General features: G+C 41.3%; 1 protein-coding gene and 1 pseudogene across 1 annotated transcript; one reads left to right on the forward strand and one right to left on the reverse strand.

Annotated features, from left to right (window-relative positions):
• The first annotated feature begins 2580 nt into the window (after positions 1-2580).
• Positions 2581-7779, forward strand: LOC118818466 (annotated as a pseudogene).
• A 3641-nt stretch (positions 7780-11420) lies between these two features.
• Positions 11421-16265, reverse strand: LOC118817760 (extracellular calcium-sensing receptor-like). The gene is made up of 6 exons (XM_036584666.1): positions 16030-16265; positions 15330-15648; positions 13699-14511; positions 13280-13507; positions 12967-13090; positions 11421-12325 (listed from the first exon to the last, which is right to left on the reverse strand). The coding sequence occupies exons 1-6, from the start codon at positions 16263-16265 to the stop codon at positions 11421-11423; spliced, it is 2625 nt and encodes an 874-aa protein (XP_036440559.1).
• Between the last annotated feature and the right edge of the window lie 1453 nt (positions 16266-17718).

Raw genomic sequence — 17718 nt, forward strand, 5'->3', positions numbered from 1 at the left:
TTCCTAAAGTGCTTGATGGGGTTGAGGTCAAAGCTACAAGGTTGTGCTAGTCAGCCAGTCTTCCACACTAAACTTGGCAAATTATTACTTCATGGGCCTGATATTGTGCACTGAAGCACTCTTATACTGAAATTGGGTAAAGCCCTCACCCATCTTTTCAGTGAGATCCATACAGTCTACAGCCAGCAAACTGCAAACATTACCCTCCATCCATTCTGAATGTGTAAAGCAAAGATATTGTGATATCAGCACCCTGGACAGTGTCTGGCTTGGGGTGCTGTATTTTTCTAGGAGAATGCTGGTTCCAGTGACCATCATTAAAACCACTGTTGAGAGAGGTTTTAGAGAGGTCTATACAAGTTTTTATTGCGGCAGCTGCCACTTGCTCAGGTTCACAGAAGGGGTTTTATAGGCATGGTATGCAGAGTTGCGCTGTGTGTACCTCTTACCCCTCTTTGAAGAGGCGTTAAATGTTGTTGTTCATCAGTGAAAGATGTGATTACGTGTTTATTGTGTCATTTAGTACTGGTCAGTGGGGTTAGTTAGCGGGTTTGTTTTCAGAGTGCCAAATACCCCCTGGCATTTGGGGATACCATGTAGGCCAGACAATCCAGTGTTGGCTCGCCGCTAACTCACTCCCCATAGTGGCAGTAGCACTGATGCTAGTTTTAGTGGCAACAAAATGTTTGGTTTAACAATTTTTCTTTTGGAAATGCTTTTTCTTTCACACATTAACTGAGATCTAACACATCTCCTCTTTTGTTTGACAAATGAGTAACAATTCACTCGTTCCGCCAAACAGATTTTCAGATTTACATGTATGCTGCAGCACTTTGTAAAGATTTTCAGAGGTATCCCAGGCATAGCTATAGTTGCTAGACAGTGAAGGACCAACTAGGTGAACCAATTTGCTACAGCGCCACCCTAAGGCAGACCAGTGCTTCATCTCTAGTTATTTAAGACTACCAGACAGAAGTTCATTGACTGTGGATGGAGCAGCTAAACAATGACTTTTCCCTAAATTTGTATTTGAGCATCTCTTTTCCACTAACGGACAGCATAAAAGTTTATTATCAGGGACCACTAAGAATTTAGATTTTAAGACATTCAAGGGGTCCAAGAGGTTACTTTGTCGTTACTTCTGTAGTTCTCACCTTGTTTGTGTATAGCATAGAGAGGAGTTCTATGGCTAGAGGGTACCTTTCCCGCTGTTCCCAATGGATAAAGTTCGATGGCAGATGTGGCATAGCGAGACTTGATAGCAGATCTGGATGCAGCAGGGCTTGATGGTGGAGCCAGATTGCTGATGCTCAACAGCAGAGAAGCTGACAAGACAGAAGCTGGCAAGACAAAACCTGGCTAAAGAGAAGCCATGAAAGTGCTGTGGCAAGTAATAATAAAATAAATAAAATGCATATTATCTGGCTTAATAGATTGTGTGTGATGCATTTTTCTATGTGTATTTTGTACAATATTAGGAATTAGTAAAAAAAAGTTGTTATCCTTTGTGTGTTAGAAATAAAGCAGGTGGATAAGGACAGTGATTGACTTGAAATGATTCACAAACTAGTAATCACAATTATCTGTATTTATTTGGGACATCAAGTCAAGTATATGACAGCAGATACGACTCCTTAAAGTGGCCTGTTCTTCATGCACAATAAATTCCCACAACACTGTCAATGCAAGGAAAACAGCTGAGGTGGTATTCCACCTTTAAAGTTGGAGGTGAGCATAAACTAACGAGTGACTGCGAGATATCACATGTACAGGGCAGGGATACCTATAATGTATGATAGTTCTGTAAAGTGTCCCTAATGCGATGCCTGTTAATGTTTCTTTTCGGTTAAAATGCTGCCCAACAAGAGAGGAACCTTTAAAAGCAGTGACTAGTTGGGCAGCTGCCTCCTGAATGGAACGCAATAATGATTGCCTTAATCACCTGTTGACCCAGGGTTTGTCTTTGGCTTTCCCTTAGGCCACTCTAGGAAAATGGATATGCTTACAACATACATACTTTTGAATCACACTTGTCTAGATTTTTAAGGATGGCACTGTGTATTGATTTTTGACATTGAAGTTTATATATTTAGCTGTAGTTTTGTTTGAAAACATGTTTTTGTGTTTCTTTCATCATGAAAAATCTCTATCATGAATCCAAGAAATGAAAATAATAACATAAATAATGATTAGAAAACACACAGGGCTATATAATACTTAAAATACTGATTTACTGTGAAATAATGATCTAGATCAGTAGTGAAAGTAAAAGTAGATTACAATCAGTATAAATGAAAATGAGCATAAATATTGTTTCATGTTCTGTTATTTCATAGTAAGGCATACAGTTACAGCAGGTTCACCCTATTCGTGTGAATAAAACATACAACAATAAGCCATCCATTGCAATTAACACCATAACCACGCCTCCTGTGCCAAGTTCACACCCCCAGTTACTTGGACATAATACTAAGGTGGGTATTTAAAGCACTGGGAGACAGTCATCCTGGCTTTCAGAGAGTGCTGGGAGCCACTAAGCAAGTCATGCAGCTCAGTTTAAGTCTGATGTGGTTTGTATCAATGCTGTGGATAACTGTGTTCAGCCCTGCAGGATGTAAAGCTGACTCAGGCAGCTGCAGACTGTGGGCTCAGTCTCAGTTGTCTGGTCTTTCTATGAATGGAGACTTTGTGATTGGGGGGATTTTCTCCATTCATAGTTACATGAGATCAGAGCAGAACACCTACACCAGACAGCCACCGCAGCCACAGTGCTCTGGGAGGTCTGTTTGTCTTTGTGTGTGTGTGTGTGTGTGTGTGTGTGTGTGTGTGTGTGTGTGTGTGTTGGGGGGGGGGGCATTTCGTTAGAATTATTTGGGAAATTCTTTTCATCCTTATAATGACTTTTATTGCTTCATCAAGCATTTTGCAGTTACATATTTGCTGTATTTATTGATGGTACATGAAAACCTCCAAGCTAGACTTTAGAAACGTTTTTACATTTTTATCTGTTTTAATGTCTCTAAACAGTATGGATTTTAGGGAACTGCGCTTCGCCCGTGCCATGGAGTTCGCCATTCACGAGATCAACAACAGAACAGATCTCCTGCCGGGAATCACGTTAGGATACCAGATCCACGACTCGTGCGCTGCAGTACCGATGGCAATCAAAGCTGCATTTCAATTAGCGAACGATGTGGAGTCAGTTTTCAACGACACTGATTCCTGTTTAAAATACGCGGCCGCTGCTGTATCTGCTGTCATAGGAGAGTCTGGCTCCACACCTTCAATTAGTATGGCCAGAATGCTGGGTCTCTTTGGAATTCCACAGGTGAATGCAGTAGGCTAAACCATTGTGTCGTATCACGAAAGTCAGTCCATTTTTCAGAACGATGCAGCTTCTGAATAATGATGCATAAATGGTCCCACAGATTTTAGCCTGTTGTTAGTTATGTATGCTACTTCTTTGTAGGTGTGATGTGCAGAGGTGAAAAAAGTCAATGAAAATATGGGTGTTTAGGTGTATTTCAGTCCTTCTCCAAAGACAAATTTGCACAGCCTAGCTGTGAACAGATATTGCACAGTTATGGTTATATTACATTGCTATGAATTAGGCTGGATGTTTTAAGAAGAATAATAAGTTAAGATGTAAATTTAAAAATGTAATTGCGTAAAAGTATTCAACTTTAGTAAAGTGAAAGTCTTCCTAAATAATATGTAGATATAGTAATTAAGCATAAAAACTTGGAAATAGTATTTCACACCCCAGTAATATAATAACTGCAGACCTATATTCCAAAATAAGTTAAACAGGGATTACTAACGCTTCTTTTCTTTCGCTGACTAATAACACACCCAAAAATGAATCAACATATTTTCAGTTACTTGGACTTGCAAACTGAAACTACATTAATATTAAATTATTATGTTGTCTTTAAGTGATTGCATTAAGTAAATTGGGCATTTCAGTGAATGGAAACTATTTATTTGAATCCAAATACAATTTCATTCCAATGAAACCTAAACAAATTCCACTGAAATGTTCCAATTTTCTTCAGTCAACAGTTGAACCTCATGTTGAAGTAATGAAGTCTGTGTATTTTCTATTTTATTGAATGGAAATGTGTGGCATAATCAAACTGATACAAGTTATTTTTGAGTGCAGGTGAGTCACTACTCAACCTGCGCATGTCTGAGCGATAAGCGGCAGTATCCAGCCTTCTTCAGGACAATACCAAGTGACCACCACCAAGCAGCTGCACTAGCAAGAATGGTCAAGCATTTTGGCTGGACATGGATTGGGGCAGTGCGGAGCGACTCAGACTATGGTAATAATGGAATGGCGTCGTTTCTAAAGGCTGCGCAGGAGGAGGGCATCTGTGTGGAGTACTCCGAGTCCTACTACAGAACACAACCGCGCAGTAAACTGGAGAGAGTGGCAAACGTCATCCGCAAATCAACAGCCCGGGTAATAGTAGCGTTTCTTGCTTCAGGCGACATGAGGTTTCTTCTGGAGGAACTGACAAAACAGCCGCCACCTCCACTTCAGTGGATCGGCAGCGAGACGTGGATCACCGATCCAGAGTTTCTGCGCTTTAACATGTGCGCGGGGGCGATAGGTTTTGGGGTCCCCCGCTCAGTGATTCCAGGTCTTCGTGAGTTTCTTCTGGATCTCTCTCCAGAACAAGCACTGAAATCACCTCTGCTAACGGAGTTTTGGGAGAGCTCGTTCAGCTGTAGACTAAAAGAGCTGACAGGCTTCTCAGAGAGCGCACGGGAATGTGACGGCAGCGAGGATATCCGCGCGCTGCAAAACCCATATATTGACACGTCCCAGCTGCGCATCACTAACATGGTGTACAAAGCTACGTATGCCATAGCGCATGCCATCCACGGTGTTATCTGTAATGACACTCAGTGCGACAAGAGCGCAAAATTCGCACCATGGCAGGTAAAAAAAAACGTTTCCTTTAAAATCAGTTTAAACCATAAATCATTGTTCATTAATTAATGTAGTAGACGAATTCACACATTTATGCAACTTCTCATAAAATGATGTCTACTGCAGATACTCAACCAGCTCAAGACAGTGAACTTCACAACGAAGAATGGATTTCAGGTCGCGTTCGATGCCAGTGGAGATCCTATGGCTACTTATGAGCTCATAAACTGGCAGGTTAAGACAGATGGGACTTTGGATTTTGTCACAGTCGGCCGTTATGACTCGTCTAAGCCTAGAGGCCAGGAGTTCAGTATAAGCAGAGCCATCAGCTGGCTGGGAGAACAGACTGAAGTACAGCATAAAACACATTTCCCCAGGTAATTGAGAAACTGTTTCCACAGCCTTGATTTTGTTCATTGCATTTCCCTTTTGTAGGTTCCAGTGTCTGTGTGCAGTGAGAGCTGTCCCCCAGGCACCAGGAAGGCTGTGCAGAAAGGAAAGCCAGTCTGCTGCTATGACTGTATAACATGCGCAGAAGGAGAGATCAGTAATAAGACAGGTTGGGTTCCATAATACATAATTCTGGATGAATATTCTACCTTCCACATTTTTTTGCCATGGCTGTCAGTCTATACCACTGTTCCTCAGTCCTTGTCTTTGAGGCCCAGTGTCCTGCACATTTTAGTGTTTTATGGACTGTTAATAAGTTAATTTGTTGCATCAGGTGTGTTGTGAGCAGGGAAAACACTAAGAAGTACAAGGCAGTGGGCCTCCAGGACCAGGGTTGAGAAACACTGGTCTTTGCATAAAAAAAAAATAAAAAAAAACACTGTGAGAGCTTACTGCATAGCTCATGGCAAAACGCATGACTGGATATGCTACCATTCTTATTTCATGCAAAGTAACAGGAAAGCAATACTCACTTGTATCCACATCTTATGTTACTAAGGTCAAGTCACCAAAAATAAGCTTACTTTTACTCGTCCAGTAGCGTAACCATACAATACTGTGGTTGGAGATGAGGGGGGTTGATCGCACTGGGCTTCCTAAAACCTTTAATAGGCTCATTATAGGTACTGACACAAAGACACTTAACAACATATCACCAGTATGCTTTAATGAACACTACATAAACAGTCCTGATTTTATTATTTCTAACTCTAAATTCTTTTAAAAGGTTTAGATGATTATTTTCAAAAATATATATTAAAATATGTATTTTATCAAAATATGTATGTTGCCCAGGAAGGATTCTCAGGAATGTTTGTAACCTTTTTATTTGGTGAGTAGTACTTTATATTTAAGCAATTGAATACGAGAGGGAGTGTGTTATTTGCGATAATACACAACCTCAAGTGTTCTATTGCTTCTATACAACATTTAAATAAATAAAATAGAAATAAACTGTGCCGTGAACGTGGCATTTAGTATATTTTAATGTTAGCAGTTCTTTCTGCCAAATTATAGTTCCTTAACAAGCAGCTTGTTGCTATGTCAGAGTAAGCCTCGCCTTTTGAAGTACAGACTGAGCCATAAAACTGCTGCAATATCAAGTTTTGTCAATTTTTGCAGATCAATATTAATATTGTTTTGTTCGAGCCAGTCTGTAAAGCATTTTACAGCCCACTTTGTTTGGCGAATGGTATTCGGTTCATTTTTGCCTAATTACAGGTTGTTTAGGTGTTCTTCTGTCACAGCTGCCGACTGAAAAGCTGCTCAGTGGTGATGACAGTATGGGAATTTAGTGTAGTCTCATCTTCAGAGTCTGACCAAATCGGCTGTCGGTCAAATGCAATCTTAAAAGTATCCATTTTTTTTACAGTAATGTTTGGGGAGGCTGTTTATTTGTTTATGCAGTAAAGCCCAAAAGATCTGAGTTATACAATAAACTAAGCCAATTATTCAGTCATTCCTATGAATTACTGATTAGCTAATATGAAACTAGTAAATACATTATGTAGACATTACAGTGAGGAATGGAAGTCTGGAACCAGACACAGTTCCTTGGAGTAAAATGGGGCAATTCACAGTGCCTAAAAACTTCAAGAAATACTGCACTTTTTCTGAAAGCAGCATCATTTTCTGATTCCCTTGTGCTACTATAATGTGCTCTATAATGTGAGGCCTAATTATGGGGATCTGTTTCAGCCTTCACTTTGCTTTTTTAATCTCTTAGACTCTCTGGATTGTGTGCAATGCCCTTCTGAGTTCTGGCCCAACACAAAGCGAGACAGCTGCCTCCCCAAGCCTGTGGAGTTCCTGTCCTGGGACGATACGCTGAGTATCATCTTAATAGTGTTCTCCATTGCTGGGGCCTTCGTGGCCGTGTCTGTGGCTGCTGTCTTCTACAAACACAGAACTTCTCCTATTGTTCGAGCTAACAACTCTGAGCTGAGCTTCCTGCTGTTGTTTTCATTGGCTCTGTGTTTCCTCTGTTCACTCACTTTCATTGGTCGGCCCTCTGAGTGGTCCTGTATGCTGCGTCACACAGCGTTTGGGATCACCTTCGTCCTCTGCATCTCCTGTGTTCTGGGGAAAACAATAGTGGTGTTAATGGCCTTCAGAGCTACACTTCCAGGCAGTAATGTCATGAAATGGTTTGGGCCTCCACAGCAGAGGCTCAGTGTTCTCGCCTTCACTCTTGTACAGGTCCTTATTTGTGTGCTTTGGTTGACAACTGCACCTCCTTTTCCTTTCAAAAATTTAAAGCACTACAAGGAAAGGATCATTTTGGAATGTCGCTTAGGTTCAGCTATAGGTTTCTGGGCTGTGCTGGGTTATATAGGATTTCTGGCTCTTTTGTGTTTTATTTTGGCTTTTCTAGCACGGAAGCTGCCTGATAACTTTAATGAAGCCAAGTTCATCACATTCAGCATGCTCATATTCTGTGCAGTGTGGGTTACCTTTATCCCAGCTTATGTCAGCTCTCCTGGAAAGTTCACTGTAGCTGTAGAAATATTTGCGATTCTGGCCTCAAGCTTTGGTTTGATTATTTGTATTTTTGCTCCCAAATGTTTTATAATTATTTTTAGGCCAGAGCAGAATAACAAGAAACACCTTATGGCTAAAGTACCCTGCAAATCTTCTTGAGATTCTCACACAAATAGTAAAATAGCATTAATGTGCAGCATCTTATATAAAATGAGCTAAAAAATAATTCGGTTTATATATACTATATTAGCTTCAGCAAAACACTTGGTGTTGTTATATTTATATATGTATTCTGTTAACCTTTGTGAACTTTTCCACATGCCCAGCATAAAAATAATGTATAATCCTGATTAAACTGATTTTTTAATGACTGCATTAAAGCAATTTAGGTTAATGTCCTTCATTAACATGGAAACCTCAAATAATCTGCATTTTAAAACCTGTGGCATTGAGGGTACACAGAAGAAGCGAAGACCAGTTTTTTTCAACCATGGTCCCCGAGGCCTAATACTCTGCACATTTTAGTGATTTCTCTGCTCCCAACACACTTGATTTAAACAGAAATCTGTTTAACAACCCCTTACTGAGTTGAAGCAATCAAAACATTAAAATGTGCAGGAGAGTGGGCCTCCAAGACCAGGGTTGAAAAACAACAGCGCAGAAAACTTGAGGTTCGTGCCCACAACACATCCTTATTTAGAACTGACTTGGCAGCCAGCGTACAAGAGAAGAAAATCACTCTTATTTCTGGAAGCGGAAAATATGCTCTTTAAACTTCTAGTACGGCCATAGCCTGCTACAGAATCCTGACGGGGGTTATGCATCAGAGCCCAAACCTGGATGACTAGCTAATGCAGTACCTACCCAAACTGCTCCAGCCTTCACATAACCTGTAAACATGAATGTCACATATTTGAAAATGCAACAAAAAACTTTACTTACTGTTTTAGGCCTGGCTAAGTATGAACAAAGCCTTTTGTGAACCAAAGGGTGCTCTGATACCACATTGCTTCCACCTTGTCCAAGGGTAGCAACCCCGTTGCTTACCAGTCCCACCAGACAAAGTCTTTCAATCATCTGGGAGTTCATTGTTTTGAGGGCTCCCAGCCAGGAGGGGTTCCTAGCATTATCTCAGGCTTAGCCTGTGGGTTTTCCACTGATGCCGTTGGGGTGTCATGATCCTCTTGGTGGGTGTTGAGGGACTTCCAAAGCTGCAGGGGAGCATGCGCAGCATGCCAGGGAGCATGGAGGGGTTTCTTGGAAGTGACTAGGGAAAACATTGTTTGGGTTCTGGGGGGCATTGTCCTGGAGGGCCTCGAGAACTAGGGTGCCTCCCTGATCCTCCAAATATGAAGCCAGGTGGTCCCGGTGCAACACCACATGGCATCAGGTTTTGGTACGCACCTGCTACACCATGTCTGGGAGCCTTTCCATTATAGAGCAGGGTCCCATCCATTCACCATTCAGCTTGACAGAGCTACCTTTCCGGCAGCACGGATTAAACATCCAGACTCTCTCCCCTGGCTAAAACTCCCAGACCTTGACCTGCAGGTCATAGTTCCGCTATGATCTACAAAGCTGTTGCTGGAATCCCGCCTGGACCAGACGCTCCTTGACCGACCGAAAGAGGGAGGAAATATGCTTTTCTAATGTGTAGCACAGCCATAGCCTGCTTTAGAATCCCACCAGGTGTTATGAATCAGGATCGAAACTTGGGTGACAGTAGCTAACATTCTCACGCACAGTATCTACCCCAATTGTTCCAGCGTTTGTATAACCTGTAAACAATAACATCACATACTTGAAAATGCAACTGCCTGGTAAAGCATCATTAGAACCAAAGTGCGCTCTGACACCACATAATTATAATCCTCACTTTCTATATTTACTCAGATATTTATGACCAGTAAATATGTGCTGTTTTTGTCTCAGTTGAGAGCATTCGATATCTCTTTTCCAGTCAAAACAGCCATTAGGTACAAGCTATTCATTTCTCAGGATATTTCTAAGGAGATTCGACATAAGAAAATCTTGCAGATAGTCAAGAAAAAAGTGGACAAACAGAAGTTTCCAAAACTGGAGTTTGAAAGAAATATTGCAAAACACAAAGAAACTGCTGGGATTCTCAGAACTATGGACTGTCCACCACAGAGCCAAGACCTCAACATCACTGAATGCATTTATACACACTTAATAATCTATTAACTGCAGAACATCAGACTTTGTTAGTGAATAAACTAGAGAAGAAGACGTGACATAAACATAACATGAAACGTCACTTTAGAGGAAAATATGAATATGTATCATCTAGAAGATGAAGAACATTCAAATTCTTAATTTCGTCAAGCATGTACTTGGTTTCGGCATCGCTCCAAAAGTGTTTTGTTGCCATCTCATGGGTGTTGTGTCAAACGCTACTTGCTGTTTCTGGTACAGCAGTCTGTTTTCATACATGCGCAGACTGAGAAAACCAAAACAAATCAGTGTGGTTGCACTGAAAAACCAGATTACTGAGCCAGTAAATCTAGCACTCTTTATCAGATTTCTTTTTTTTTTGCCAGTCTCTGAGCCAGCCTACCCTCAAGATGCTGCCTAATGCTCCAAAAAGTACTATTGACCAACACCTGCCCTTAAGATGACACTCAGTGCTCCATAGACAACCAGCAAGCTGGCGCCTGCCCTCAAGGTGTTGCCCAGTGCTGCAGAGAAGGCCAGCAGCTCAGCCTTCTGCTAGCCAACTGTCCAGCCTCAGGCACATCCTGCTGTCCTGTTCCCTCCCCAGCCGTCCTACCAGTTCCCTGCCTGGGTCACCCTGCCATTACCTTGCCTGACCATCCTACCCGTTCCCTGCCCAGCCCTCCTCCCTTATCCCTGTCACTTTGAGTGTGCCCGTTGTCATATGGCACTTCATCCCCATCACGTCTTCTGTATTTGTGCCTATTGTCTTTGTCTCTGTCCCACTTATCGTTTTTGTCCCTGCCCCAACGTCCATGTTTTTGTCCAAAAACACCTTAATGTACTTGAAGGTACTTAAAGGCTGTTTTGACTGGAAGTTATGTAAATGAAGTCTTTCTGACTTTTGCACAGTACTGTATTTATGTGTTTTTTTTTCTCATATTGAGTCTTTCTTATCTGAATGGGTGCATATGTATATACCATTTTATGAAAACCTTCCTGTAATATTTTGGCATATATTTAGAAATGAAACACTGTAAATTAAAAACATTTAAAATCTGATTTATGAGTATTTTACTGGGTTACTAAACAAGCAACATGAAAGAATAAACAAGTATTAATGTTGAAGGTCTGACATTACTGTTCACAAAATAAACTTTATTGCTCATTAACATACATAAATTACATAAACATCATTACTATTACAATTTCAGTAGTCCAAGTCCAATATAGCTCTATTAGAAATGCAGCTTCTGCCTGCAGATGTTCTCGTTTTTACCACATGAAAGTGAGGTGACTCATCATTTTATGGAGACAATGTAATGAAATGTTTCATAGATGTACTGCTAATAGGAGGATATCTTGAATCAGTGGTTCATTTTGATGTTTTCCCAGTCATCCCTTTTTTGGTATTGAGTTCAGGTCTCAGCAGAATAATGTAACATTTTGGAGCAAAAATACAGAACAGCAGCCCAAAAGCAGAGGCCAGGATGGCAAATATCTCCACTGCCACTGTGTATTTTCCTGGGGTACTGTTGTATGCTGGTATGAATGAGATCCACACAGCAAAAAATATCAACATACTGAAAGTGATTAGCTTGGCCTCATTAAAAGTACCTGGAAGCTTCCGTCCCAAAAAGGCCAGAACAAAGCAAACACACGAGAGAAGACCAATATAACCCAGCACCATGTAGAAGCCTAGAGGCCAAACATCCTTACACTCCAACACAATCCTGCCTCCCTGGTAGGAAGTGTTCTTATAGGGGACAGGAGGCGCAAGTGCCAGCCAGCCCATACAAAGGATGGCCTGTCCTGCAGTACAAGCAACAATGAAGGCTCTCTGCTGAGGAGGACCAAAGCGTTTGAGGGAGGTAGACCCAGGCATGGTGGACCTGAAGGCCAGCAGCACTACTATGGTCTTGACCAGGATGCAGGAGATACAGAGGACAAAGCTGATGCCAAAAGCTGCTTGCCGGGCCTGGCAGGACCACAGTGAAGGCCGACCCATAAACACCAGTGAGCAGAGAAAACAGAGTTTGAGTGACAGCAAGAGCAGGAAACTCAGTTCAGAGTTGTTGGCTTTGACTATAGGTGTGGCTCGAAAGAGGAAGAAGATTACTGAGACAGCGGTTGCCGCACCAACTCCAAGGAGGGACAAAGCAACAAGGATGATACCCATGATCTCCTGAAAGGAAAGGAACTCCTCAATGCCAGCCACACATCCCACCCGCTCAGCGTTAGACCAGTAGTACATAGGACACTTGATGCACTCCATGGATCCTGAGCAAAACACACACTTTCTTGGAGTAATGCAAACTACAAAATGAATTGAAAGAATATTAAACTAAACTGTATGTTACAAAATCTGAATAAAAATATTTTTCAAATTAAAATAGAATTATCTAACCATAGAAGATGTCAGTAAATGAGACGTAAACTAAGTAATTCAGAGGGGTTTGATGAGAAATTGTGCACTGTAGAGAAACTTAATGACTATAGTGATTGTGATCACATTGTCTACATTGCAAATAAAGCCATTTTATTTGCTCTCCAACTACCAATGGACCTACACCTATCTTCAGACTTTATCTGTAATATTGATAATGGTAAAATAGTGTAGGTAAAATAATTTTCTTTGGGTTTGCCTTAAAATGCCCTGCATGTACCTTTCCACCCGGCATGTTTTAAAAAAAAAATATTGCAAAAAACAGCTTAGACATCAGGCATTGTATTCATAATTATTTAATACAGCTTTTTGTGATGGAGCTTATAGAAGCATTAAATGAACAATTATGGCTCTGTGCAATTCTTGTATTTCACATAAAAAAAAACCCTTAATGATTTTGTATACCTCCCTTTGAATTACACAGAAATTGTACATATTCCTTTACAGCTTTGTACAAAGTCTACTTGATGTCTACCTGATGTGTTTGTGAACTCTCCCTCAGCACAGGGCAGGCAGTCAAAACAGCAGACAGGTTTTCCTGGCCTTGTGGCCTGCCTAGTCCCAGGAGGACATGGTGACGTGCACAGTGACACAGGTGCCTGCAGAGAGAAAACACTGCAACTATATTGTACAACTTTAAGAGGGAAATCACCAAGCATCTCAAATAAAGCTTATTAAAACATGTAAAAAATCATTTTATGAAAGTTTATTGCCCCTCATTTTCCTAAAGACCAGATTTTCTCATACCCCTGTAAAAAGAACAATACAAAGATGCTGTTCAGATTCACCTGGTTTTGCCCTCCTGTCCACTCTATTGAATTCTTGTCCATTTCAAGTTGCTGCCCACGAGGGGCTGAACCATCGTAGCTGCCCACTCTCTGAAACTGGATTTTACCTCTGCCATCTCTCTGCCAGTTAATGATGTCATACAGGGGAACAGGCTCACCATTTTCGTCAAAATACACTTTTTCCCCAAATTGGCTGGTGAAGTTTACTCTCTTTAGGTGGTGAAGCAACTATTAGGATTAAAATTGTAAGAGCTTGAATGTTTATATTTTAGTATAATATTAGTAGAAAATGAAATTAAAATTAAAATAATAAATCATGACTGCATATGATATCTGCCATGACATGTTTGTGGCATAGTTGCATCAATGCTATGAAAAAGTCAAGTAAACTAATATTCTATCCTAACAGGTTCTAGTACCTGTCCTGGTGTGAACTCTGACCCAGTATTACAGCCTTTCTGATCTGACCCCACAGGTGTGCACTGTAGCAGGCTATGCAGAGCATGGGCGATGGCATATACTGCCTTATACACGTTATAGGACACCCGTGCTGGAGAAGCACTTGTATAGCTGCTTTCAACCAGCCCCAGATCCTCCATACCAGTACAGAGTGGCCTATCCATGACCTCACTGTCTCCATAAGTCAGCTTGCAGCCAAACTGCTCCTCCCAGAACTGGTTAGTGAAGACAGACCTGGAGCCAGGTGAGGGCCGCACACGCAGGAGAAATTCACTCAGCCCAGAGATGTTGGCACCTCTGAAGGAAAACCCTAGTGCCCCAGCCAGCACATGCTGGAACTCTGGTGCTGTGAGAATTTTAGCAGTCACCCAGGCCTCACTGGCCACCCACTGCCAGCCTGTCAGGTTCCTCCGTGCTACCTCTGAAAGCAGCTCCAGCAGCTGGCCTTCTGTGGCAAACACTACAACAACCCGAGCGGTGGAGGCCTCCAGGGCATCAACAATGGCACAGATCTGTGCCGGAGTAGGCACCTTGGGGATGGTGCGGTGGAAAGCTACGCAGCCGCCCCATTCCTCCAGCTGCTCAGTGAAGGCCTGGATTCCATAGTGGCTGTAGTCCTCATCGGTGCCTATTGTGCCCACCCAGCGCCAGCCAAAATGGGCCATCAGCTGCACCAGAGCTCGCACCTGAAAGACATCACTGGGAACAGTGCGCAGAAAAGAGGGGTACACCCGCTTATCGGTCAAACATGTGCAGGTGGCAAAGTAGCTGATCTAGGAGTACAAAGACAGAGATGAAGCGAAAGTGGGGAAGGGAAGGGAGGTTAGCTGAATAAGTCTGGATGTGATTACTTTTTTCATCTACAAAGATTTAAGATCACAAGTGAAATAAAAAAAAAAAACTGAGACTGTCAAATGAGGAATAATACTGTATGAAATGATTGTAGGATTGTAGCATATCATCACTGTCCAAAAAACAAGAAAAAGTATCTCCATTTCAATTTTAATTTTTCCACATCAATCGAACACAGCAGCTTTCTTTTACAATGTTAGAGAATTTCATCAAAATGTTTGCCTCCTCCTGTAAGTAACTATTTTAAAGACATGTATTTCAATTCAAGCTGTGCTTAGGCATTTAAAAATATATAAAGCTCACATTTTTGGCTGAAAAAAGAAGTATTAAAACACAGTATGAGCATCTGCTATTTGGCATCATTGCAGATACGCAAAAATAAATTTAAACTAAGACTGTACATTCTTAGGTATTTTAAGTAGCAATGTCAGGTCTTGATAAGGGAAACAAGACAAACATTGACTGGCAGTCATGCAGAAGAGGAAGATTATTACAGTAAAATGGCAGATACAATTATTCAAAACATTCACTGACCAACAAGATTAAAGTGCCACAAAGACTAATCAGCCAGGTTTTATTTTAATTGTGGCTATTTGCCACTAGGATTGGCTATTCTACCCCCCAGAAGTACTTTTATAACAAACATATTTTTGAATGCTTGTTTTTTCAACTGATTACAGATGTACATATCTACATCTTAGAAAGGGTTTGGTCAGTCCAAGCCCAAGCCCAAGCTCACCAGGGGGATATCAAAGGGCCCTAAAATGTTGGCTACTGCTCGGGTTGGTGTAGACGATGCCAGGCCTATGACAGCAGGAACCGGAGCTCTGGAGAGGCAGTGAGTGCTATGAGGGCTACTGGCTGCAAGCTCCTCTATTTCAAGGGCAGAGGAACCATTTACAAGGGAGAGAACACTCTGCAGACTGGTATGGACATGATCGCAGCTATCCAGAATCCGATAACCAAGCGTTACCCCTGGCAAAAGGACAGGGTTCCTGTTTATCTCCTCAATTGCAAACACCATAGTCTGGGCCCAGCGAAAGGCCCTCAGATCAAACCTGGAGAGAGAGAAAGAGAAAGAGAGAGAGAGCTGCATAAGGGAGTGTGGGAGAAAGCCTAGACTGATGCACAAAGTCGATAATTAATCAAGTCAAAGTGAAAAACCAATACTGACATTGTTAACACAAAGAGAAAACATGAGACTTTACAGCATGTAACATAGCAAAGAGGTGCTTTCAGTCATCTATTTTCCATCTAGAAAGAACAGCCACAGGTTCATCCTAGACAAAAGCAGTTCCTGTTATTTAACTAGAGATCTCTGGGACCTCCAGGCACTTTGCACTGAAGCCATCCTGTCTCCATTAGATACCGTATCTTGCTCCTTTCATGCGGAATCCCTTCTTCCAAAGCCTGTTCACAGTCAGCACAGTGTCACTCACCCACTACACCTCTTAAACTGTGCTCGGTCTGTAAAAATGTGGTCAGGTTCTGGGGCCATGTAGTGCAGAGGGAAAAGTCCTCCAAGAATAACATCACCATCAACCTCCAGCACCTGAGGAACAAATTCCCCCAGCCTCCGACATGCACTAACTGACTCAGAAGATTCAACCCTGGGCAAAAGGAACAAAAAATGGGCCAGCAGTACCAGCTCACAGACTGGCATCTTTCCAGGCATCACAGAGGCTCCTGAATAAGACCATGGGCACAGATGACCCCATCTAAAGTGTATGGCAAACTGGAAGACTCTCCCTTATAAAAGACACAACAGTCATGTCATCTGGTGACACAGCTTATTGATGGCGAGACTGGCCAATGAGAGGCAAAGGAGGCCGGGAAAAGCAATCCTGAAGTGGGTTGAGCATTAAGCATGCCTGGAACAAACGAGCGATTTAACAGAAGTATGAGTCGTCTATTTCCCTAGTATATTATTTTAGGCCCGATAGGAAGACGTTTAACGCAGCACCTTCAAACACTTCAACAAAAGGGAAATTTCACCATTTTTTCTAAATTTCTGCATAACACAGTGGCTGAGGTATAAACAAAGTCATTCAGAGTGGTTTTATGTGAAATAGTAAATTGTAAAGAAACATACAAACATATTTCTTTACAGTGGTGGTAACAAAAAACCAGAAGTTACAATGTCTTAATGCCACAAATATAGCCATTTTATCTGCTATCCAAACACCAGTGAACCCACACATTGCCTGAGATTTCATGTGTTATAGTGACTATTGTAAAACAATGTCTCAGGCATGAGGCACTGCATTCATATCCATTTCATGTAATATGTTTCTGTGAGGAAGCGGTTGAATTTAATGAGACATTAAACTTTTCAGAAGTCATGTACTTTTTACCACCCCTGTGAATGACTTTGTTTGCATCTTAACCATTTATAATACAGAAATTGGCATTCCACTCTAACCCCAGGCCCAAAAGTGTAAACAATAGACCAGTGTATTAATGCAGAAAGAAAGAAAGAAAGAAGTTTGGTTGCAGACACAGTGACACTAGTTTGCTAGTACAGCATGATGCTAGAACTAAATTTAGTGTTCAAACAATTTCCAGCTGTAAAAATGTTAGAAAGTTCAGATGTTTTGAGAAAGATCTAGAGCTGTAAATGATTCTAAAATATCTATACAACAGTGAGAATGAAGATATAATAAAAGTAATGAGCAGAATGCCTCACATATACAAAAAATGGTGATCAAATCTGGAAGCAGACCATTTGACAACTAATTGTAAAGATAAAATTACAGTAACATATTTAGGACTGAATAATGTTTTGATATAAACAAAATAAAAATTGAAAGAAACATCTAAACGATACCTCTAGTATAGATTAATATATTTAAATATATATTGTTCATTCAATGTTATAAAACTTGACAAGTAATTCCACTTATGAATGTGTATGTATGTGTGTAGGTTGTAGAGGGAAAATGCAGTGTTGTATGGGCAACACTGGGTGAGTCTCAGATTCAGACTTTTCTTGTTAAACAGGCGTGCAGCCGATGCAAAGTGTAACACTGCCATCTGCAGGACATGGTAGAACTAACAGGAACTACTGACAGGCCTCCTTGCAGTTCAGTAATTAGGCAGAAAGTAAAAAATAGATGATCACTTATGTG

The sequence above is a fragment of the Colossoma macropomum genome, unplaced genomic scaffold, assembly GCF_904425465.1.
Source record: "Colossoma macropomum unplaced genomic scaffold, Colossoma_macropomum, whole genome shotgun sequence".
NCBI lineage: Eukaryota > Metazoa > Chordata > Actinopteri > Characiformes > Serrasalmidae > Colossoma > Colossoma macropomum.

Coding starts and splice junctions, on each gene's coding strand:
- LOC118817760 (XM_036584666.1), bottom strand. CDS start 16,265: ATGCCTGGAAAGATGCCAGTCTGTGAGCTGGTACTGCTGGCCCATTTT. Junction 13,091..13,279: donor GGACAGGAGGGCAAAACCAG/GTGAATCTGAAC, acceptor TTCTCTCTGCAG/GCACCTGTGTCACTGTGCAC. Junction 12,326..12,966: donor AGAGTTCACAAACACATCAG/GTAGACATCAAG, acceptor TGTTTTGCTCAG/GATCCATGGAGTGCATCAAG.